Consider the following 24370-nt stretch of genomic DNA (forward strand, 5'->3'; position numbering starts at 1 on the left):
GTTATAAAAATGAGTATCTGCCGGCTCAAACTTAAAGTTCAAGAATTATAATTCATTACGATGGAAAGAAGATTGAATTGGAGTAATATGACATTTAGTTAAATAAATATTTATATTTGAGTTGTATTAACAGTTCTTGAGTTTTGTAGACGTAAGAAATTAGGTTGAATAAATTTAACTCAAATACTTGTTACCAATAGAAGTAATTCATTTAAGTTGGCAAAATTGGATAAGTTATGTATAAATGCGTCACATGAAAATGGAAATAAGATCAGAAACTCCTGCGTTTACTTTGTTCTTCTACTACAAGCAGAAACTCTTTTGCTGACGATGCAGCCATATTACTTTTTTGATGGACGTATAATCTTCATACGCCGTCATTAATCTCAGACTACGCCTCACTGAAGTGTAGCGCTCTCTTTTTTTATCCACGCGTTTCCATGGTGACTCCGGAAATTGGCGATCTATTGAGAATGTCTTTATGTACCTGCTGTGCACGTGCGTTAACCCAGGGTTACTAGCCTGACTAAACTAGCCTGACTTTAAGCCCGAACTCTGGCTGAAATCCGCCTGAACTTGCTTACTCGGGGTATGTCGGTTCCAAAAGACCGAATATGAGTTGGCGTAATTACGCTCGACTTGGTAACCCTGGGTTAATGCACGTGCACAGCAAGTACATAAAGACATTCTCAATGGTTTGCCGATTTCAGGAGTCAGCATGGAAACGCGTGAAGAACAAGCGAGTGCGCTACACTTCAGTGAGACGTAGTACGAGATTTTAATGACGGCGTATGAAGATTATATGCCATCAAAAAAGTAACACAGCTGCATCATCAAAAGAAAGAGTTTCTGCTTGTAGTAGAAGAACAGAGAACGTAAACGCACGAGTTTCTGATCTTATTTCAGTTTTCCTTGTGACGCATATATATAATATAACTTATCCAATTTTGCCAACTTAAATGAATTACTTCTATTGGTAACAACTAATTGGGTTAATTTTATTCAACCTAATTTTTTACGTCTATAAAACTCAATAATTGTTTATACAACTCAAATTTATGTATTTATCTAACTAAATGTCATATTACTCCAATTCAATTAATATTTCTTCCATCTTAATTAATTATATATCTTGAACTCTCATATGTCTAAGTTTGAGCCTGCAGATATATTTGTGTAACAACAAAAAAAGAGAACCAACAAACAGTACAAACTCGCACTGTGGGAAAGATTCCACACTTCTGAATGATGTTCACGTCCACTTTATTCTTCACAGTAAAGATTGGGACAGAACACTGAGAACCAAAAGGAACAGAGGAAGAGTTCTAATGTTTACTAGAAAATATGAATCACAAGAGCACAAGACAGAAACACCAGTCTGTTTCTTTATCCACCTCTTCCTTCATACATTTTTAGGATAATCTTTTCTTTACAAAAATGTTATTTGCTAACATGACTAAACAAAATATTGACTGTAATTAGTTTATTTTAAAATAACATTGAAATGTTCACAAATCCCAAAGTGGAAAATTTAGAGATGTAAAAATTGTTGTCATGAAAACACAAAGACTTTGACAAAAGTGTTTTAGCTTATACCATCGTATGGGTCGATACTCGATTCTGATTGGTTGCTGGGTGTGGATTAAAAAGGGATATTCCATAGTGGTAATGCACAACAAAAAAAGAAGTTCCGGTCACATAGCTTAAATGTTCCATATCATTGGGCTGGCTTCTTTGAAACAAACTACCTTCATCATTTGGACAAAACAAGCAGTAAGAGGTGAACGTACTCTCTGAACTAAGGCTTTATTTAACCTGTTGTGACAATCAGCATATTAATCGCTTTCCTTTGCCGCTGCAGTCGAAGTTGCGCTATGTTAATGTAACAATGAGCTGCACCACGTAACAAATAGTTTTTTGTGAAAAATGCGAATTTAAAAAAAAAGAAGAGAGTACTAAAAACTAATTGCTATAAGCAGTTTAATGGCCTTCAAAGTGTGCATTATGAGAAACTAACTCACTTCGCAGAAGCAACGGATCAGGCGTGGAATAATGCACACTTTGACTGCCAGTATCCCATACATAAACAACAACCTTAATGGTCAAGTCAAAATTGTTAAACAATATCATAAAGGTACAAATATCTACTAATAAAAATCAACTAACAAAAATTGCACATTATCAAAAAAAATGTAAAAGTCAAAACATACCCTCATAATTAAAAACAAAACATTTATATTTTAAAGTATATCTAAAAGAATGAATTCCATGACAGTAAATAATTTTAAAAAGCGAAACTATGTTTAGAATCATTACATAACCCCTTATATGTGATAAAGAATTTTTTCAGCACTCGTGTCAGAATTTAGAAAACTGCTCACTTCTATGCATCCAATAATCACTTCTGCCTTCTTTTCACTGAATAACTGCATTAATGTGGTATGGATGGAATCAGCCTGTGGACATTTAATGAAAGATCGGACTGCCTTGATAGCTGACCTCAGGTCAGTTTCTCTTCTGTATACATTTTGTGTTTTACATACATCACTTAAAATGTTATCACATACTTTACAAAAAAAAAGGTATTGTAAGACTAGATACATCACTAAAACTTGTCTTATATTCTTTACACAAAAGAATCTTCTCTCCTGTGAGTTCTTGTGTGTCTTTTGAGATTATATACAGTACTAAAACTTGTATCACATTCTTTACACGAAAAAGACTTCTCTCCTGTATGAGTTCTCATGTGTGTTTTAAGATTAGATATTTGATTAAAACTTTTTTTACATTCTTTACAAGAAAAAGGCTTCTCTCCTGTATGAGTTCTCATGTGTGTTTTGAGATCAGATACACGGGTAAAACTTTTATCACATTCTTTACATAAAAAAGGCTTTTCTCCTGTATGAGTTCTCATGTGTGTTTTGAGATGAGATAAATGTCTAAAACCTTTAAAACATTCTTTACACAAAAAAGGTTTTTCTCCTGTATGAGTTCTCATGTGTGTTTTGAGATTAGATATTTGATTAAAACTTTTTCTACATTCTTTACATGAAAACGGCTTTTCTCCTGTGTGAGTTCTCATGTGGGTTTTGAAATTAGATACTTGATTAAAACTTTTTTTACATTCTTTACAAGAAAAAGGCTTTTCTCCTGTGTGAGTTCTCGTGTGGGTTTTGAGATCAGATACATTGCTAAAACTTTTATCACATTCTTTACAAATAAAAGGCTTTTCTCCTGTGTGAGTTCTCATGTGTGTTTTGAGATGAGATCCAGCACTAAAACGTTTATCACATTCTTTACAAGAAAAAGGCTTTTCTCCTGTGTGAGTTCTCATGTGTCTTTTGAGATTAGATACTTGACTAAAACTTTTATCACATTCTTTACAGGAAAAGGGCTTTTCTCTTGTATGAGTTCTCATGTGTGTTTTGATAGGAGACAAATAACTAAAACTCTTCTTCTGTTCTCTGTTCTGTGGGTCTGTCTCTTCATCTGTAGTTGATGTTGATTCTGTCTCTTCATCTGTAGTTGATGTTGATTCCTCATGTTGGTTGCCTTCTTCATCCTGACTATCAGCTACATTAAAGCTCTGCTGATTGTTTAGATCTGCTTCACTGTTCTCATCTTCCTCATAAATAGGAAAGTCTATCAAAGTGTCAGTCTCCTGCTTCAGACCAAGGTGATCATTATTCTGACTGATGCAGAGTTCCTCTTGCTCCACTTTTGTCAGTAGAGGTTTTGGGTCTTTTAGTTTCTCTTTAATCTGTATAGGTTCTTGTTCCTCTTTAATGTGTGGAGGTTCTGGTTCTCCATGTTCCTCTTTAATGTGTGGAGGTTCTGGTTCTCTGTGTTCCTCTTTAATCTGTGGAGGCTCTTGTTCTCCATGTTCCTCTTTAATTTGTGGAAAACCTGGTTCCTCTTGTTCCACTCTTAAATTCCTCTGCTGGTTGCACAGATCCTCTTCACTTGCATAATGCTGAGGCAGGACTGCAGGGACAAAAAGACAAAAAAGGAGATCTTTTATACTTTTATAGGTCTTTGTGTAATGTCAAGAAAAATCGAAATCCATATACAGCGGGGAAAATAAGTATTGAACACGTCAACATTTCTCTCAAAAAACATATTTCTAATCTAGCTATTGACACAAAATTTTCACCAAAAGTTGGCATCAACCCAAGTAATGCACACATAGAAAGAAATCCAAACATTTATATCCATAAATGAAGTTATGTGTAATAAAGTGAAATGGCACAGGGAATAAGTATTGAACACATGAAGAAAAGGAGGGGTAAAAAGGTCTGGCAAGCCAAGAAAACAGCTGGAGTTCGTCAGTATTCAGAAGGTTAACCTGCCCCCTATTAGTGCAAAGTAATATCAGCTGGTATAGTCCTGATTGATGCCTTTTAAAAAGGTTTCTCACCAGCAAGGTGTTAGACAAGAAGCATTGCATGATGGGTAAAAGCAAAGAGCTGTCCAAAGACCTAAGCAACCTTATTGTTGCAAAAAACACTAAAGGCATTGGTTACAGGCGCATTTCTAAACTTCTGAAAGTTCCAGTGAGTACCATTGGGGCCATTATCCGGAAGTGGAAAGAACACGGCATTACCATAAACCTGCTACGGCCAGGTGCTCCTTGAAAGATTTCAGACAGAGTCAGAACAATCATCAGAAGGGTTCTCCAACAGCCCAGGACCACTCGTGAATAGTTTCAGAAAGACCTGGAATCAGCAGGTTACGTTGTTTCAAAGAAAACAATAAGTAATGCACTCAACCGCCATGGCCTCCATGCACGCACACCATGCAAGACTCCATTTTTGAAGAAGAAGCATGTTGAAGCTCGTTTGGAGTTTGCGACACAACATTTGGATAAACCCATGACATTCTGGTAGAAGATACTCTGGTCAGATTTACATTTTTCGTTCTAACATAATTGCTTTTCGTTATTTTGCTTTTTCCATTTTATTTCCCAACTAATGACTAATCCGCGATGATCCGGCATAAACTGAGGGAAGTGACTTTAACAAAAAAAGTAACAAACGAAGTAGTCCGCTCCCGCACTTAACTAGTCAAGTGGACAGGCGGAGCGCGGACTTCCAGCTTTGTGTTTGATGGGAAGGGGGGGGGGGGGGGGTATATGAGCGGTATGTGTGGGAGATTTAGGACTGCGATCCGTCCCGCAGCTAGGGGTACAAGCAACCGAACTCAGAACTGGGTCTAAAAGTGTGTGTCTGAGCACAGCTCGGATCGTCAGCAGACACACAGCAGGTTTGAGCTTCGAAGCAGAAATGTCGCTCAGTCCTTAGAAAACATTCAAACAATCACGTGGATTTGTGTTTTCAGTCGTGTCCCGACTAAAATAAAGGCTGATGCTATTCCCACATGTTTATATGCAGCCAGGATGCAGATTGCAGCACCACACAAAGCTAATGTTGTTAGCCCATGTTAGCATACTGCTAATCCTGGCTTTTGAATCTTTTCTGGCTCAGTTTAATGTATATAGCTGTTTAGCATCGTTTTGTATTGAATTGTTACATACAATAAAGTTTGAAAAAAAAGCCGCTCGGCAGAATTTATATCCTTCCGGTTTTCAAACCCTACTGCGCACACGGCTGTGGGGCGGTGTGTGAGCTTCAAAGCAGAGAAATGTCGCTCAGTCCTTAGAAACCGTTCAAACATTCACGTGGATTTGTGTTTTCAGTCGTATCCCGACTAAATAAAGGCTGATGCTATTCCCACATGTTTATATGCAGCCAGGATGCAGATTGCAGCACCACACAAAGCTAATGTTGTTAGCCCGTGTTAGCATACTGCTAATCCTGGCTTCTGAATCTTTTCTGGCTCAGTTCTTTAACAGAAAAAGCACTGACCACACAGATTACAAATAAAACGATGAGCGAACAGGCGCTTCATAATAATCGTAACATTATTAAACGCATGTTTAGAAGATCGTCTCGTATATTACCGAGCTGACATATCAATGTATATAGCCGCTCGGGTAAACTGATATGTCCGGTTTTTCAAACCCTACTGCGCATTTGCGAATGAATTATTCCGACGGAAAGTGTGACCTTAGTGAACGTTTTTATATTCTGAAAACATTTTTTCTGGGCCCATGTACACGGTTGGAATCTTAGGACTGCGATCTTGATCCCATCAAGATATTTTGTACATGTAACCGCGGCTTATGGGGTCCACTCACAACGTGGCGGGGGCGTGGCATCACGATGGTGTCTCTCCATCGGGATGTCAGTCACCCATCACGATGGACGATGATATCGTCCATCGGCACAACCCCTACACTCAACTGGTTGAAGAAAAAGAAAATAAAGCTGCTAGAATGGCCCAGTCAATCACCAGACTTGAATCCAACAGAAGAGACCCCCGGAACCTTGAAGATTTGAAGGCAGTTTGTGTGGATGAATGGGCCAAAATCACACCTGAGCAATGTATTCGACTGGTTTCTCCATACAGGAGGCGTCTTGAGGCTGTAATCACCAACAAATATTTTTGCACTAAGTATTAAATAAATTTCAGTAAGCGTGTTCAATACTTATTCCCTGTGTCATTTCACTTTATTACACATAACTTCATTTATGAACATAAATGTTTGGATTTCTTTCTATGTGCGCATTACTGGAGTTGATGCCGACATCTGGTGAAAATTTCATGTCAATAGCTCGATTAAAAATATGTTTTTTGAGAGAACTGTTGACGTGTTCAATACTTATTTTTCCCGCTATATTCTCAGTAGACCTGGACTTTAAATAAACTACAGAATGTAACATCTTAGTTCTCTTTCATAGTTAAGACAGAGGTGATGTCAGTCTTTAGTAGGTCAAACACCTAATTAAAGAAACTCATACGTTTTCAAAAAGGTTGCGCACTTAATAATCACACACACTCCACACTCATCTTTTACAGTATTAAGGTGGTGGTCATTGATCTTCTGTTCTCTACCCCGTCTCTGTTGGAGGTGTCAGATGCTCAGTGGTGGTGGTTGTGCCCTTAGACCAGGACTCTAGACTAAATCTTTGCACTGTTACACCTAACATTTTTTCTTAGGTGCAACCACATGAAACTTTGGTGCACAGACTTTCTCAACCACATTGCATTGAACTAATTAGGTTTAAATGATCAATTTCAATTTAAATAGCTGTCAGTTTCTGAATTAGGACTTGAAAATGATTAACTTATGACCTGGTAACCATAAAGCCCTTTATTTGAAACAAGGTTCTACAATAATGCAAAAAGTTGATGCTTAAAGACCTACTTCTATTAAATGTGTGTATCTGCGCCACTATCAGTTTACTTCTATCTGTTATATCAGAGTTTGTAACAGCCCGAAACCTGCAGTTCTCTATTCTGATTATTGCAGGCCGCAAACAACACCGTACAACATATTCAGCAACTCCTAAATCTCTCCAGACGAGAGCGCTCCCCTGAACTTTTTATTCCCCTGCACACGTACATGCCCTCCTATTTCAGCCCATAGCTGAACCCCATTGGTCCAAACTACGCAACAACAGGCTGAGAGACAGAACTGAAGGCCAACCAGCATGCAGCATGCATTCAATGAACTCTGGAACTTAGAACGTGACCCAACAGCCACCCAGTCAAACTCAGTCCGGTGCAATAACAATGTTATTAAAAAGGAGGAGTTCCGGTTCCGGGTTACAGCACGGACGTTTGTGGCTGATGGCGGCTATACAACTATCTACAAGTGACTTACAAAGTGGATTTTCTCCATAAAAGAGAGCTGACCATGGCCCTTAAGAAAAACCCTGACTACGAAGACCTTAAAATGACTCTTGACGATATTCAAGCTGTGTTGTATCCTTTTATGGAACAAGTGACCGCTAAGCTAGCTCTGCTCTTGGAGCTAATGGACGACTTCCGAAGATTCCGAGCTCAAAATGAGCAATGAGAAAATCGGGTTTCTCCATTCTGGAGAGAAGACTGGACAATGTGGAACAACAAGTAAGGATGAATAATGTCATTCTCACTGGAGTACCGATCAAACCTTGGGCAAAGCTAAATGCAGGTGGAGTTAGCATTGCTAATGCTAATAGCTTTAGCAGTTCTAAAACGGAGAAACCATCGAGACCTGCCACACGCTCCCCAGGAGAAAGGAGACGGATAAACCAGCGATCCTCATCAGATTTGTGAATCAAAAACACAATCTAGCTCTGATGAATCAAAGAAAAAATCTGAAAGGATCTACTGTTTATCTGAACGACCATCTGACCAGAAGGAATGCTGAAATCGCTAAACACGCCAGGCTTCTCAGGAAGCATAAGCAGATTGAGCACTGAACACTTGGGTTAAAGGCTGCAGGATTTACGTCAAACCACTCGCTCCACCGGACCGGTCCAATGTTCTGGTTGTGAACACCATGAAGGACTTTGAGAAGAGTTTGATCACGGACGTCTGAAACAACATGGAGTAAGAAATAAAAGAGCCAAATAATTTAAAAAATATATGACGTCTGGATTCATCACTTTCTCGAAAAGACTGAAGTGACCTGTTTTCAACAAGAATCTGACCTGCAGACAACTTGACCTCCACTTTTAGCGCCACTGATATCAGCTGAAGAAGGATATGGACCTTAATCTAATGTCTGCAGACATAACATTGAAGAGAACTATAAACTCTGTTTAAACCCAGGGAACGGCTGTTAATCAGCAGAAGATGAAATACCAACCTTGGACAATCAGCAAATTATGGACCCATTTTATTGGACTTCACGGCATCACTTTATTATAAAAAATAAAAATATACCAAAAAAATAATTAAAAAAATGATTAATCAATATTTTAAAATAGTTAAATTGATTGACTTTTAATTATATTACTTCACTTGCTCCAAAAAAATTGATGTTGATTCATGATTTTTCCTAATGTAACATAATTTTGCACATTTTTAACTTTTGATACTTGATCAAATTTTGCTATGAAAATTTCGGAAACAGCGTTATGTCTATTTTACTGATGTAGTATTATTTTTTAATCATATCAATGACTTTTATATGTAACATTATCTGCATATATTTTGGATACTTCATTGCCATTTTGATTTCTAAAAGTTATTTTTTACAAAATAATTAAGTTATTCATATTTGTTATTGATATATTTAAGGATTCTTAATTCTGTCTGATAAAAACTAGGAACTGGGTAACGATAAATCATGTGATAAAATGGTTACGGTAGAACAGGAGTGGGATTTTATAAATTCGCTTCCTTCCACTCCCTTTCAAGCTATATTTATTAATATGTCTAAATATTTTAAGTTTTATAGGTCATTGTATGAATGTATAACTGATGATTGCATTGTTTTTGTGTATTATTCCTATTTGATTGGTTGAAATAAACAATTTCAAATCAAAAAGAATCCACAGACTTATTGTACTTTAAAAGTGGAATTAAAAGTGTAAGAATTACATAAAATGCACACATTCACTTATGTTTTTAGTTTGAAACATATTGTATGGCGCTCACAAAATTACATTTAAAAATATGTGGTGTTTATGGGTTCCCGAACCCTGTTTAAGTGGAATTATGCTGTTGCTTTTTATTTTGCTTTTTATTTTCAAACAGTGCAACAGTGCAGTCAATCAACCTCTTCTGTGCTTTGTCTCCCATTCAGTTTTTATAGCAATCAATTTTACTATTTTTTATAGTGTAGTGAGGAGTTTTACATCTTCAATTGTACTTCGTGAATTTAATCAAAGGTTATTTTCAGAACGTCAATCAATAATTAGGTGAAACTTAATGCAGATATCTGCCCAGAGGCAGCAGAAGATGTAAGAATTCTTTTTTTCATTAGAACTAGATGAGAAAGAGACGTACAGGACACAGCACAGCTGCTCAGTTTTATTTGTGAATTTAGCACAATCAATCTTATGAAGCTTCTGACAAACCAGAGGTAGGTCTGAATAAACCCTCTTTTGAAATCTAGGCAATAATTCATTCATTTTAACCATATTTGTAACATTTTTGTGTTGGACCGGATGGAAAAGGAAAGAAGGGAAGAAGAGAGAGGGGATAGGAGAGTGATTATAGAGGAGGGGGGGGGCTGTAAAACCATCAAGCAGGATAAAGCAACAAGTTGCTGGATGGTTATAATCATTACAGTGAGTTTCAGATGTAATATAAATCTAAAACAAATGTTACAAGCATACCTGTTGGCTCCATAAATGTCCACATGTCAACATGTACACAATACAGATAATGTTCACACACATACTTAGGCATTCAAACCAACTAGTGTGAAATATTTCATTCAGTCACGCAAAAAAATGGTCTAACGCCTGTGCTCAAGTGAGTGTTAATGCTCTTCTGGGGTCGATGATGGAATGTAGAAAGAAGGAGGGAGAGTGCCCAGTCCTCAGCACACCAGGACCCTGCCGTAGCAGCAGAGGCAGCCAGGAATCCGTTTATGTCTTAAATAACTTAAAGAAAGGTTCCTAACTACTTTATTTTTTTCAGTGAGAATTTTATTTTTGTTTACACCACATTTTCACTAAATGGTGTCTTTTGTTTTTAACAAAGACACTATAATTTATTCACAGAATTAATATCTGATTTACTGCTATTTTTTTAATAATACGACAGCTATGGCTATTTTTCAAAAGTTGATACCAATGTGCCCGGCAGCTACTCTATTAATTTTGTATCCTGTTTTACAGGAATTTTGTATAATAAATAATGGCTCTGCTGTTCATGTTCGCTAATGTTTAAACCAAATTTTACAGACATTTCCAAATGAAAATTGTCATTTTTCGTCAAAGACGAAATTTCAGCAATATTACACAAAAGTCTGTTATTCATTACACCAAATAGGACACAAGTTGTTTGTTGTCATTGTGTTTAAAAACTAAATGAGGAAATATTTTCCAAAAAACTGTTTTTCCAAGTTCTTCTTTCTTAAAGTTTGATATATCGTGAGTTGTTAGAGATGAATTTTATCAATAATTACATTATCGCCATATCATGATAGTATCGTTATCGGGAACAATGTATCACAAATTGCATTGTAAGGTACCCAGTGATTCCCAGCCCTACCGGGCAATCATATCCGCCACCCAGAAACTTAGGGATCCCTCTCCCTGCCGCTCACTTTTGACATCCCGGTGAGTCACACTATCTAGAAAAACGGGACCGGCACGGTAGCGATACGCAGAACGGGGCACGAAAAATCGGCTTTTATTATTGTGGGAAGCAGCGCTGTGCAAGTTACGCCACAGTTTGTGAATAGATTTTAGATCCTTGGGCAAACGTGTCTGCTTGCACTGTTGGTGTAGCTTTTGTAAAAGCCAGCATCATTCATGAGGAACATAAGTTTTTTATTTATTTTTTCTGACTTTCTCTCTATTTTGTGAACTTAAAATTACCAACACATACTAGTGTAAATAAGATGTCTGCTTTAAAAGTTTTTTTTTAAGCAAAATCATTTTATAAACATTACATGTCATGCTAAAGACGTCAGTGTTCACTCTACCTCACAGCATCTGTATAACTTCATTGGACTGAACCATTTTCTTGATTATATTCCTAATGTAATTCTTATTTGATAATAAGGAAACACAAATTGATTTTAAATCAACTTGAATTCTTGCAGTTGTTTTGACTAGCTCTGCAATGATACCTGCCTTTCTTGAATTGGACAGTAATGAGAAAATTATGACACTAAGAACTCTCATCTTTGAATCTGGACAAACATTTTATCATTTTTCTTTTTATTAAAAATAAAATGTAAAATGAGAAAACTTTCTTATTTTGTGGCATATCTGAATTATCTTTATACTATTGGTTTTGAAGATTGCGGTGCATGTGTAGCCCACAATTCCTTGTGCTTCCAGATCTAACAGCAGCAAAGTCACACCTACTTAGTTGGCTTAATTTGAATGAAAGTAAAATAAATGTCTGATAACTAAGTGTTATTTTTAACTTGACTGAACTCAAAAAAATTATCTTAACCTAAGCAAACATTTAAGTTAGATCAATGTAAAAGGTTTATCATTACAACTACAGCCTTAAACTCTTTAGAGAGTGCTCCACAATGTGTCACGTTAGATATAATTGGCATCAAAAGATTTCTTAAATACATTAACGAGTCTTCAGAAAACTGATAATGTCTCTAAATATTCTTTCGGATGAGAAAAAACATTCGTATGTGGTCTTATCACCCTCTCACGGTGAAAAAGACTGCATCTGACTTCTTCATCCATTAAACCATCTTCATATGGTTACAGCATGCTCTGTAACCTCTGTAAAACCAACTAACCTTCAACTAAACCTGCTCCAGACCAGGTTATGTTCAGAGCTGCTATGGCAACTTGACATAACCTGAAACATACCTCAATTTTTGGAACCGTAAACTGAGGTTATTCGCTTCCTTATCCTCCAACTTACCGTGGGAGCTCGCATTACCTGCTTTTTGGAACAGGGCCCAGGGCTCTTTGCTTTTGGTTTGTTTTTTCAAATTTTTGTTGGTGCTTTCATATTGTACACCCTTTCTTACTTGTATAATATTTATTTAAAAAAACCTGCTGGGAAATAATTTTGTTGTACATTGCATAATGACAATAAAATATTCTAAAGCTGAGGTTTCTTTGAGCCCTTTCCAATGACCAAGATCTAGGGGGTATTCCCATAAGCATGTTTAAACTACCCTGACTCTAATTCTGAACTCTGGCTGAAATCCACCTGAACTTGCTTACTCTGGGTATGTCAGTTCCAAAAGACCGGATATGAGTTGGCGTAATTACACTCGACTTGGTAACCCTGGGTTAATGCAGGTGCACAGCAGGTTCATAAAGACATTCTCAATGGATCGCCGATTTCAGGAGTCACTATGGAAACACGTGGAGAGAAAATAAAGAGCGCTATACTTTAGTGAGACGGAGTCGGAGGTTTTATTGACAGCTATGAAGATTATACTTCCATCAATAAAGTAATACGGCTGCATCATCAAAAGAAAGAGTTTTTGCTTGGAGAAAAAGAACAGACAAAGTAAACGCAAGAGTTTCTAGCTCATTTCTATTTTCATTGTGACTCATAAATAAATACCTTATCAAACTTAAATGAATTACTTCTATTGGTAACAAGTAATTGAGTTAAATTTATTTAACCTAATTTCTTACGTCTATAAAACTCAATATTTTTTTACAACTCAAATTTACATTTATCTTACTAAATGTCATATTACTCTAATTCAATAAAATGATTTTCATCATAATTTATTGTACTTCTTGAACTCTCATGTCTAAGCTTGAGCCTGCAAATATTCTCATATTTATAACAATAAAATGAATGAAACAAAACAGATTTGCAAAATGGAACATGATGTCAGATACCATATCTCTGACATCATCATTACACTACTAACCAGTAGGGGTGCTATATAAACTCATCATCCTCTCCCCTTCCTCAAGGTGCAGAAAGAATTAAACATAACAGGACAAATAACTTGGCAATACACAGTAAAACAGCTAAACAACTAATCACATTTGGTCAAAAACCTACACTTTAACCCAAATCTGTCCAGACAGGCAAAGGGAATGGTATCCCACAATCCCCTGCGGTGCCGATCAAACAGCAGCACCTAAGTTACACCTACTTAATTGAATTAATTTGAATGAAAGCAAAATAAATGTCTGATAACTATGTGTTAATTTTAAGCTGACTTAACTAACAAAATGATTTACCTTAACTGAAGCAAATAATTAAGTTAGATGAAAGTAAAAAAGTTTAATTTTCCAACATCCATATGTGGTCTTATCACCCTCTCATGTTGGAAAAAGTATTATCTGAGCTTATTCATCCACTAAATCATCTTCAAATGGACACGCCATGCTGCTTCACCTCTTTGAAAACAAACTAACCTACAACTAAACTATGGAAGCAATTGTGTAGAAAACCAGAAATGCTTTTTAATTTTCAAAATAAAGCTGCATTTTTTGACTCAAAATTAAAATGAAAAAGCAATCCAATTTTCATTTCCTTCCTCAACACAGCTTATTATGTCACTTAATTAAAATGATAATGAAAATGATATTTGACATTTCATTTTCAAATTGTTCTCTGCTAAATGTGTAGCAAAATTCATTTTGAAATGTCTAATTGGATCATTAAAATGGATTAACAGAAATGCTTTTTAATTTTCAAAATGTAGCTGCATCAAATGACTCAAAATTAAAATGAAAAATCAATATTTCAAAATGCTTTCTTTTTATTTATGCTACACAATCGCTTCCATACTAAACCTGCTCCAGACCAGGTTATGCTCAGAGCATGAGTTTCCATGGCAACTTGACATACTCTGAAACATACCTCCATTTCTGGAACCGAAAGCTGAGGTTATCAACTTCCTTAGCCTCAAACTTACTGTGGGAGCTAGCTCTCTGGAATACCCCCACCCCCACCCAGGACAATCCAATAAATGTGAAAATTTTAGTCATATACCAAAATTTATTCCATAAACCTTAATATCGTGTCCAAGGTCGTATTGTGTGATCATCAGTCATTTTCTTATTTTAAACGGACCAAAATAAAATAAAATTATGGTCATTTTACTGTATCTGCTAAGTTTGTCTACACACCATTCCCATTGTGATGGGTGACTGACATCCCGATGGAAAGACACCATCGTGATGCCACGCCCCCGCCACGTTGCGAGTAGACACCATAAGCCGTGGTTACATGTACAAAATATCTTGATGGGATCAATGGTCGGATTAGAATCCAACCGTGTACATGGGCCCAGAAAAACTTTTTCAGAATATAACAAACGTTCACTAGGTCACACCTTCGGTCGGAATAAATCATTCGCACATGCGCAGTAGGGTTTGAAAAACCGGAATGACTGAGGATATGACTTCCGCCGAGTGGCTATATACATTGACATGTCAGCTCTGTAATATACGAGACGATCTTCTAAACGTGCTTTTAATAATGTAACGATTATTATGAAGCGCCTGTTCGCTCATCATTTTATTTTTAATCCGTGTGGTCAGTGCTTTTTCTGTAGAAGAGCGGAGCCGGAAAGAAGCTAGGGTTAGCAGTATGCTAACACGGGCTAACAACATTAGCTTTGGGTGGAGCTGCAATCTGCATCCTGGCTGCACGTAACAAGTGGGAATAACATCAGCCTTTATTTTGTCGGGACGCGACTGCAAACACTAATCTACGTGATTGTTTAAATGTTTTCTAAGGACTGAGCGACATTTTTGCTTTGAAGCTCAAACCACTGTGTGTGTGCTGACGATCCGAGATGTGCTCAGACACACACTTTTAAACCCGGTTCTGAGTTCGGTAGCTCGTTCCCCCTAGAGCTGCGGGACGGATCCCAGTCCTAAATCTCCCACACATACCGCCCTATAACAAAGCACCCCCCCCCCCCCCCTTTCCCTCAAATACAAAGCTGTAAGTCCGCGCTCCGCTGGTCCACCTGACTAGTTAAGTGCGGGAGCGGACCACTTCTTTTCTATTTTGTTTGTTACTTTTTTTTGTTAAAGTCACTTCCCTCAGTTTATACAAGATCATCGCGGATGAGTCATTAGTTGGGAAATAGAATTAAAAACAAAAACAAATAGCAATTATATAAGACCGAAAAATAAAAAATAGCACCCCCCCACGATATCATCGTCCATCCCGATGGTTGACAGCAAACATCGTCAACGGCCAATTTAGGGGACATCGCCCAACCCCTAATTTCAATGTGGTGTTGATCTTTACTTACATTGGGCAATGGTAACAGACTAGGGTACTAGAAGAGGAGACATTACGTGAGTCTTCATGGGAGGAGAGCACCGTCCTCTTGGTGAGGTCAAGTCACTGCTGCAGTGCATGCATGTGAACACATTTCATTGTGCGGGTTTCAACTGCCAAAATCGAAGAAATTAGTCCACGAAGGAGGAAGGCAGAACATCTCACGGGTAATTATTATAATTTTTTTCTTTTAATGCAGGGGCTTTATTTATAGTACACATGTTGACTTGCATGATGCTGCAGGGCTATTATCAACACGTAGGGATGATGTACGTATAATTTGCTTTCGACATAAATGTAAACTTTATTTTGTTAAACTTATATACAGTATTCTAGGACTAGGCAGTTATAGTAATATAGATTTATACATTTCTGACTCAGTGACTGAACTTTTCTTGCAGGTTTCCAATAGATTCAGACTTAAGGAAAAAGTGGACCTTAGCAATAAAAAGAGCTAACCCAGATGGATCACTGTAGTACCAACTAGCAATACAGTCTGAGCCTTTAAGGTCGACTGTTTCTCTTTCTCTTAGTTAAAAACAAATGATGTGTGAGTGTGTATATATATCATGTGGGCGCCGTCGACCTCACCAAGATGGCGTCGCACTCCGCCACCGTTGGCTAGGCTTCCCAAGCGGGCGTGTCTCCTCTAACGTCATTGGTAGGATCTTTGGCAAAACGAGCCATGGAATAACTGCCTTCTGATTTCCCATCATGCCTTTGTTTACACTGATCACCCACCAGCAACTCCCGACCAAAGGTAACATTAGTGGTGAAACTAAAACGGCAACAGCTATCCAGCCTCAAAATTTGGATCCAGAAAGCAGCTCAGACGAGGAAAAATGGATCTATGTGTCTGCAGGTGGATGCAGTGAACAAACCTGCAATGTGTAGCTCAAGCTGCGGGTTCCAGCTGATATCCAGCAGTCTGCGCTGACGACAGAGCTCCTCCTCGTTCTGGACGATGGTTCCTTCAGCAGCAGAAAGTTGTTCTCTGACAGAACCTTCCTGAGGTTCTGAAGACATGGTTCCTGCTCCGATCTTCAGCTCCAACTCCCACAAACACCGCCGTCCTCTTCACTGCAGCTCCGATCGATCATCTGCTAGTCTCACAATCACAGCAATCCACGTTGTCTTTCCGTTCAACACTTCTTCACTCATTTACGACACTTTGGAAAATGCTGAGAGTTCCCACACGAACCACGTATCGTCCTTTCTGTCCAAAAACCTCACAAACGTCCCAACAGAACACCACCGTCCTCTCAACACAAGCTAACCTGCTAGCAAGCTAACTGCTAGCGGCTCGTGCTGTTCTTCTTCTTTGTTTGACTAATAGCGTCATGGCGAATTAGCGCCACCAGCTGGTTTGGAGTGTCGCTAGTGTGTCGATGGTTGCCACCAATGAGTTATATCACTAGAGGAGACATCACGTGGTTCCTCATGGGAGGAGAGCACCGCCATCTTGGTGAGGTCAAGTTATTACTGCAGTGCATGCATGTGAACACATTTTTTGCATAATACCAGTTCATTGTGCGGGTTTCAACTGCCAAAATCAGAGAACTGAGTCCATGAAGGAGGAAGGTATATCATTTCACAGGTAAGTACTATATTTTTTTTCTTTTAATGCTGCAGGGGCTTAATTAATCATACACATGTTGACATGAATGAGGCTGCAGGGCTATTATCAACATGCTGCATGATGTACGGATAATTTGCTGTCGACAAACATTACATTACAATTGTACATTTTATTTTGCTAAACCTGTATAGAGCATACTAGGCTGTTTCTCTTTCGGCTTTTCCCATCAGGGGTCGCCACAGCGAACGAGTCGCATGGTAAATTTGGCAATGTTTTACACCGGATGCCCTACCTGACAAACCCTCTCAAAGCAACCGGGCTTGGGACCGGCACAGAAGTAGAGAAGGGAACAGCCTGGAGTTGAACCTGGGTTTCATGGACGGATGGCACCGCAAACCAGAACGAGCTAAACCTGCTCCATAGAGCATAGTAGGCTATTATAGTAATATAGATTTATACATTTCTGACTCAGTGACTGAACTTTTCTTGCAGGTTTTCAGTGGATTCAGACTTAAGGAAAAAGTGGATCTTAGCAATAAAAAGAGCTAATCCAGATGGATCACTGTGGTACCAACTAGCAACACAGTCTGGATATGTTCAGAACATTTGTGGAAACACATTTTGATGAGAGGCCAGACTGTTTGCTTGAAACTCGACACCATAACATCTGTGTTACACAGATTGATCACTCACCTGAATCAGTATAAATCTATTGTTTTTCTTTGTTGTTGTTGTTTTTTTAGGGTAAATCTACTGTTCACTTTTGGATTTCTTTTGAATATTTAATATTATTATTATTATTATTATTATTATTATTATTATTATTATTATTATTATTATTATTATTATTATTATTATTATTATTATTAATAATAATAATAATAATAATAATAATTTAATAGACTTGTTTTTTATTATTTATTGACTTATTATTTATGTATTGTTATTATTTATTGTTTGTATTGACTTACTATTGATTTATTATTATTATTATTATTGACTTATTGTTGGGTTTTTCTAAATAATTTAAATTACATGTCAAAGAGGTCTAAAACTCCTAAATGTTTACAAATTATTTTTTTTAAATTCTTTGTAATAATTGTTTTATTTGTAAGAAGTCCTGCAACAATGCATTTTCATTAAAGTTTGAGCTTTTAAGGCTGACTGTTTCTCTTCTTTGACAACAATAAATGATGTATCTATATATATATATATATATATATATATATATATATATATATTATATATAAATATAATATATTTACATATATGTACAAATATCTATAAATGTAAAAATATATATAATATATAAAAGCTACTTAGACACCTCCAAAAGCAATAGAAATCATTGTCATGTGGGCGTCGTCGACCTCACCAAGATGGCGTTGCGCTCCGCCACCACCGGCCAGGCTGCTAAAGTGGGCGTGTCTCCTCTAGTGATATAACTCATTGGTTGCCACCATCGACATCATTTTAAAAGCGCGGCTGAGATAACCATGGCTGAGTGAAGAGCGGCTCAAATGATTACAGTGAATTGTCACACCGATGACGACCTCAAAATGATATATGTCATCTGTAGCATTGTTTACGTCGGTTTAGCTCAGAGGATAGTTCTGCAGTTGACATGTCTTGTCTGACATTTATGCGCCTTTCGCGAGTTCGATCACAGGCGCTGTCCGATGCTTTTACTTCTATTTTTTTAAGTGACAAGATTGTTCTGAAATAAATGAAAGACAGAAGAGGAAAGTAGAGTAACAGTCAAAGCCTTTATAAATTATTTGTAGTGTTGATGTAGAACAGAGGCAGAAAAAAACTGTAGGATGAAATTTATGTTTGTGTTTTCAATTTATAATTATTCAAACTTCGATCACACTACCTGACATAAAGAAATAAAAAAATATAATTTGTATTGTGACTGTGTAATTTCTAGTCAGTTTGTTTTGCAAAAAAAGGTAAAACCAAAAACAAACAAACAAAATCTGAAACAGGTCACAATGTAATGTTCATTACTTTATTTAACAATACTAAAAATACAAAATAAAATTAATATTAATAATAATAACTATTATTAATAATAATTTAAAAACAAGTTGTTTGTATAAGCCACAACGTATTTCCCCTTTTAAACCAGTACATCCATTTATTCCAGGGGTGTCAAACTCATTTTGGTTCGTGGGCCACATTCAGGCCGTCTGATCTCAAGTGGGCCGGACCATAACATAAAAGCAACATAACAGTTTTGTTTTAGTTTTTTTACTCAATTTGAAAAAATGCCTCAACCAACATAGTAGCCTAATCACTTGGGGCCAATGGATCTCAAATAAAATTAAATTAAATAAAAAAAAGTTGGTCTATTCAATTTTATACATACGGAATATTTTACATCTGACACTGAAGCAATCCAGAAACCTTTCTTTATGGTAATTCTCTTAGTGGTGCTGAATGTTATATTCTTTGAGCACTGCAACCTGTTGATGACATACCAAGCATGGGGGTTTTGCATTCAGCTTCGTGAAAGAAAGAAAAACTTTCCATTTTTCCTGGAAAGTTCAGCACTCCACTTCACTTTTTGACGACATTTTGGTGATTAGAGTGTCACTACTGATCATCCTTATAGCAAGATAACAGCGGTAAGGCTCATAGGGAACCAAAGGGCATCTTACCCAGACACAGAGCTGTTAGGTTTCACTTTTGGCACGTGCAGAGATATGCTGTTTCACCTGTTTTGCCTTTCCTTTGCTCCCCCTAGTGGCGGAATTGCGCATTTCGGTTATTTCTTTAAAAAATCATAACTCGCCGCAGGAATGGACTAGAAACTTGCTTTCTTTTTTAACCATCTTTATGATTTTTACTCTTCATGTGTCGGCCGGACTAAACCACCTGGCGGGCCGGATACAGCCCGCGGGCCGTATGTTTGACACCCCTCATTTATTCAGATGTTCCCTTGGTACATGTAGACACTATAAATGCTCACAAGGAAATCAAAATAAATAATAATGTTAATCATAAAAATAATATAATAAAACACCAGAGCCAAATAAATTAGTCTGAGAAGAAGCAGCTCTGAAGCTCTGCAGCTGACGGTGCAGCTTCAGGACTCATGAGGAGGACCACACTGCAGCACCTCCTGCTGAAGCATCAGAGAGTCTGCAGACAGAAACTCCTTCCAACAGCAGAGAGGTCTGCAGGAGCTCTTTCCACCACCAGCAACAACCTGAACCACTAAACCAGCCACTAAACTTCCACATCTCTGTCATTTCCTTTCAGAAGCTCTGAGCTCCATCTGAGTCTGCAGAGATGCTGAGGTCCTCAGCTGCTGGACTATGACATCATCACTGACCATGTGGCCTAATGGACAAGGCGTCTGACTTCGGATCAGAAGATTGAGGGTTCAAATCCCTTCATGGTTGGAGACAGAAGAAGAAATCCAATAAAGTGAAGAATCTCCTGTGCAATTTTTTTCCTCATGAGTAAAATCATTTGTAGTTCCAGGTCTGGATCACAGTTGAAAACTGAAATTTTAAACATGAGTTAATCGATGTTAACTTTAACATCTACAGACTTTTTAAACGTTTCGTCTCACAAGAACCATTTTTTCAAGTTGCCTGCTGTGAATTCTCACCTGGGTTTTCAGATTATTACTTTGATTAAACCTTGAGCAAATTTTTCCCAGAAAATAATTTTCTCTGGAGTGCAGTGAATTTTTTAAAAGTAAACTAGTGAGATAAGAGAGTGCTGTACCTGTGAGTGACTTGAACGTAAAGACAAGATGTTTCATAAAACTCAAATGGTGCACAAAGATCTGCTCTCTGTTGCTGGAACACAGTAGAACTTCAGGAATAGTAAACTGCTACGTTTGTTCTCTTCATCCACAAACAGAAGAAACAGATCTTCACAGCAGGAACCACTGTGGACTTCACTCACTATGCTTTGGTCCAATCAGATTCTCTGTTTACTTAGCATTAGCCTAAAAGTAACGTGTGCAGAAACTGCAGGTTTCCTTCATCGTCACCATCTGACCACACAGAGAAAACCATAGAGACCAACAATCATGAAAGAGTCTAACAAGACATGAAGCTTCAACAAGGACACTCTACCATAGCAGCTGGATTCCAGTGAGTCTGAAAGGACAACAAAGATAAAGAAAGAAATAGAGTCCTGTATGTCAGATGATTGACTGTGTTTCCTGTCAGGAAGTTCCTCACTACCCCTGACTGCTAGTTTACTTCCAGGAACCACAGAAGAATGGAGGATCTTCTTGAAGAAAACAGAACTCTAAACTCCTTTTTCAATGATCTTGTCATTAAACCACACAGGTCATAATTCAATTCCAACCATGAAGGGACTTGAACCCTCAATCTTCTGATCCGGACTCAGACACCTTGTCCATTAGGCCACATGGTCTGGATGAAGCCCCAGTTCCAGCTGACAGAAGTCTGGTTCTGATCCATCAGATCTCACTAGCAACAGAACCAAACCTTCACGTGTTGCAGCAACAGTTTCCATGTTTGGGAGGATCTTCTGAAGAACAGCTCAGTTCCAGATCACATCATGATGTTTGATGTTTTCTTCATTCCAGGAAATCATCTGTGTCTCCTCTGATCTGTGCTGAGTCAGCACTTTGACTTCTTTTCAACTTTAGATCCATCATTTAGAATCAAGGATTTATTGATCAATAATATTTATTGACAGAAAATAAAGAATGAATGTATTAATCATCCAGCAGTGAGTGTGGTGTTTGGAAGTCTTTTATTTTGAAATTCCTCAAGGATGATCATCATGGTGGGATTTCTAGATCTGCATGAACTCATCCTGAATCCAAAAGACACTGGAGCATCAAAGAATCCAACCCATCTCTGCCAACATGAGGCTCTTACTTTGAAAAGTCTCCGACTTCCTGCAGGGAAACAGGCTTTCTGCTGCTGCACTGACAGATGTGCACGAGCTTGAAAGAGCTTCCTGACTGAGGAGCTGCAGACTTTCTCCTGCAGAGCAGCAGCTGACTTCAGCGTCGTCATGGGAACACAGTCTGCTGCTGCTTCTGGAAACGTCTTCAAGGCTGTGGTGGGACTTGTTGGTCTGGAGGACAGATTCTCTGAGCAAATGCTGACTTTGTTCCAGAACCAAGGACCTGCTGTTGGACGGAGGCGTTTGCTGCTGGTGCCGTCCTCAGCAGCAGAGCATGTCCTGTCCTCTCCACGTCCATGAACTTCTGCAGGAGGACACAAAGAGCAGCCATGGTGTCTGCTGAGGAGGACGGCTCTGGAACCTGCAGACAAGCACATGCAGCAGCACGTGCACTTCTTCTTCACTTGGTGAAGAAGAAGTGCATAGAACTGTGGACCGTTTGGGTTCAGAAGAACAGCTTCATGGTGTGGAAAGAATCTGTGTCCTTCAACAGGTCCAAAAGATCCCAATCATAGAAACTGGAAGCAGTTTGGATTCCGGTTTCTTCCTGAACACAGATGCTGTCATGCTCCTCTCTCATCTTCTGACTCTGAGCTCGTCTGTTTCCTGTTGAAGTGACTGACGTTGGAGTTTCCAGATCCTGATGCTGCAGAGGAACAAAGTGGATCAATGGGTCTCATCCGCAGTGGTCCTTGGAGCAGAACTCTCCAAGTCTGAGTGGAACTTTCACCTCTTTCTGTGAGTTGATGTTTGTGGAGGTCAAAGGTCAGACAGCCATAGACTCTAAAACTAAGAAGAGGAAGGTTTCAATGCTGAAGAAGTCGACCAAACAGCAGCAGGAACTGCAGCAGACTGACAACTGATGGAACTGAAGCACTTTCTACATTCTAGTTCCAAATGTTCTACAGAATCAATCAGAGGTTGAAAGTCTTCCTCAGTACTCGAGTACTTTAGTTCAGCAGCTCCTCTTTTCCTCCAAGGTGAAGCTTCATGTGGACGACTTCTTCTTTTTCCTCTTTTCTGGAGCTTGGGCTCCATGCAGTCTGATCAGCTCTGATTTGGGCTTCAGTTGATGTTTGTGATCAGGAACTCTGGATTCTTCTTAGAAGGAGACGTTCTGTCTCTTTAGCAGAGAGCAGAACGTTGATCTGATCTGTTGGAAGCGACTCCATCCTGAAGCTGCACTGCTGAGTTCCTGTCCACCAGGGGGCAGCACTCCTTCAATCCAGCTGCAGGAAACCTTGATGTTCTGCAGAATCTGCAGAAAAACGAACTGTCACTGAGGAACAAAGTCGTCCTTCAATGTGGTTTACCTTTTGCTGATCAAATCTTCCTCAAACTGCTGTTCTGACTTGTTTCCACTCTGACTTCAATCTGCTCCTTTCTTAGCTTCTGCTTCAGTTTTTGGATCTTGTGGATATGAAACATGATTCGAACAAACCTGCCAAGAAAAGCTTCTCAGCTTCACTGTCAGATGTTTTCCTGAGCTGCATGTGAACAAACTCTCTGTTCCTTTGAGTCCTATTGATGATCAGATGGAGCTGTTTGCAGGAAATAGTCAGGCCCCTCCCTTCAGCTCCATCAGGAGTTTCTGCTTCAGTGTCAGTAGATGGCAGATGAGGGGAGTCCATGCACATCTGGAAGCAGAAGGTCACATGACCTCACCTTTTTTCCAGCTCGTCTACAGTGACTGAGATCAACTATTTGTCAATCAGCTTGAAACTCCGCCACTCCTCTCTGCTACTGTCAGGTCTCTTCTTGAACCTGTTCTGTCCTGTCCAGCAGCTGAGCAAACAGACAACAGCTGAAGGCCTCTTGTGTTGGTCATATTTTACTTTTACAATAGGGGTTATGAATCTTGTGACACACTAGGTGTATGTTTGAATAAAACGCTTTTGTACTTTAGGCTAAACTTTATTCATATAACTTAAATGTGTAACCATTTTTTCTTTGTTGTTAGAACGGACAGACACACACTAAAATGTTGTAAACATACCTGTTGGCTCCAAAAATGTTCACATACAAAACATTTCAACATGTACATATTACAAATAATGTTCCCACACGCATACGTATGCATTCAGACCAACACGTGAAATATTACGCAAACTATTTTTG

The 24370-nt window shown here is 38.3% G+C and overlaps 1 protein-coding gene and 1 non-coding gene across 3 annotated transcripts in view; one reads left to right on the forward strand and one right to left on the reverse strand.

Annotated features, from left to right (window-relative positions):
• Nucleotides 1–1246: 1246 nt before the first annotated feature.
• LOC105355269 (uncharacterized) overlaps nucleotides 1247–24370 on the reverse strand; it is a 208977-nt gene continuing 185853 nt past the window's right edge. Inside the window, exons 1-2 of one of the 2 annotated variants that reach the window (XM_023962609.2) lie at nucleotides 16647–17132; nucleotides 1247–3984 (exon numbers count right to left, since the gene is read on the reverse strand). In XM_023962609.2, coding sequence (XP_023818377.1) covers nucleotides 2627–3984; nucleotides 16647–16791 — 1503 coding nt within the window. In that variant the 5' untranslated portion in view covers nucleotides 16792–17132 and the 3' untranslated portion in view covers nucleotides 1247–2626. Of the gene's footprint in view, nucleotides 3985–16646; nucleotides 17133–24370 lie in introns of those variants that run through there. The other variant, XM_078937036.1, reaches the window with a different exon arrangement.
• trnar-ucg (transfer RNA arginine (anticodon UCG)) lies at nucleotides 20682–20754 on the forward strand. Its single transcript has one exon. It is a non-coding gene; the product is annotated as a tRNA-Arg (tRNA).

The sequence above is a fragment of the Oryzias latipes genome, chromosome 2 (assembly GCF_053564925.1).
Source record: "Oryzias latipes strain Hd-rR chromosome 2, Olatipes_Hd-rR_3.1".
Taxonomy (NCBI): domain Eukaryota; kingdom Metazoa; phylum Chordata; class Actinopteri; order Beloniformes; family Adrianichthyidae; genus Oryzias; species Oryzias latipes.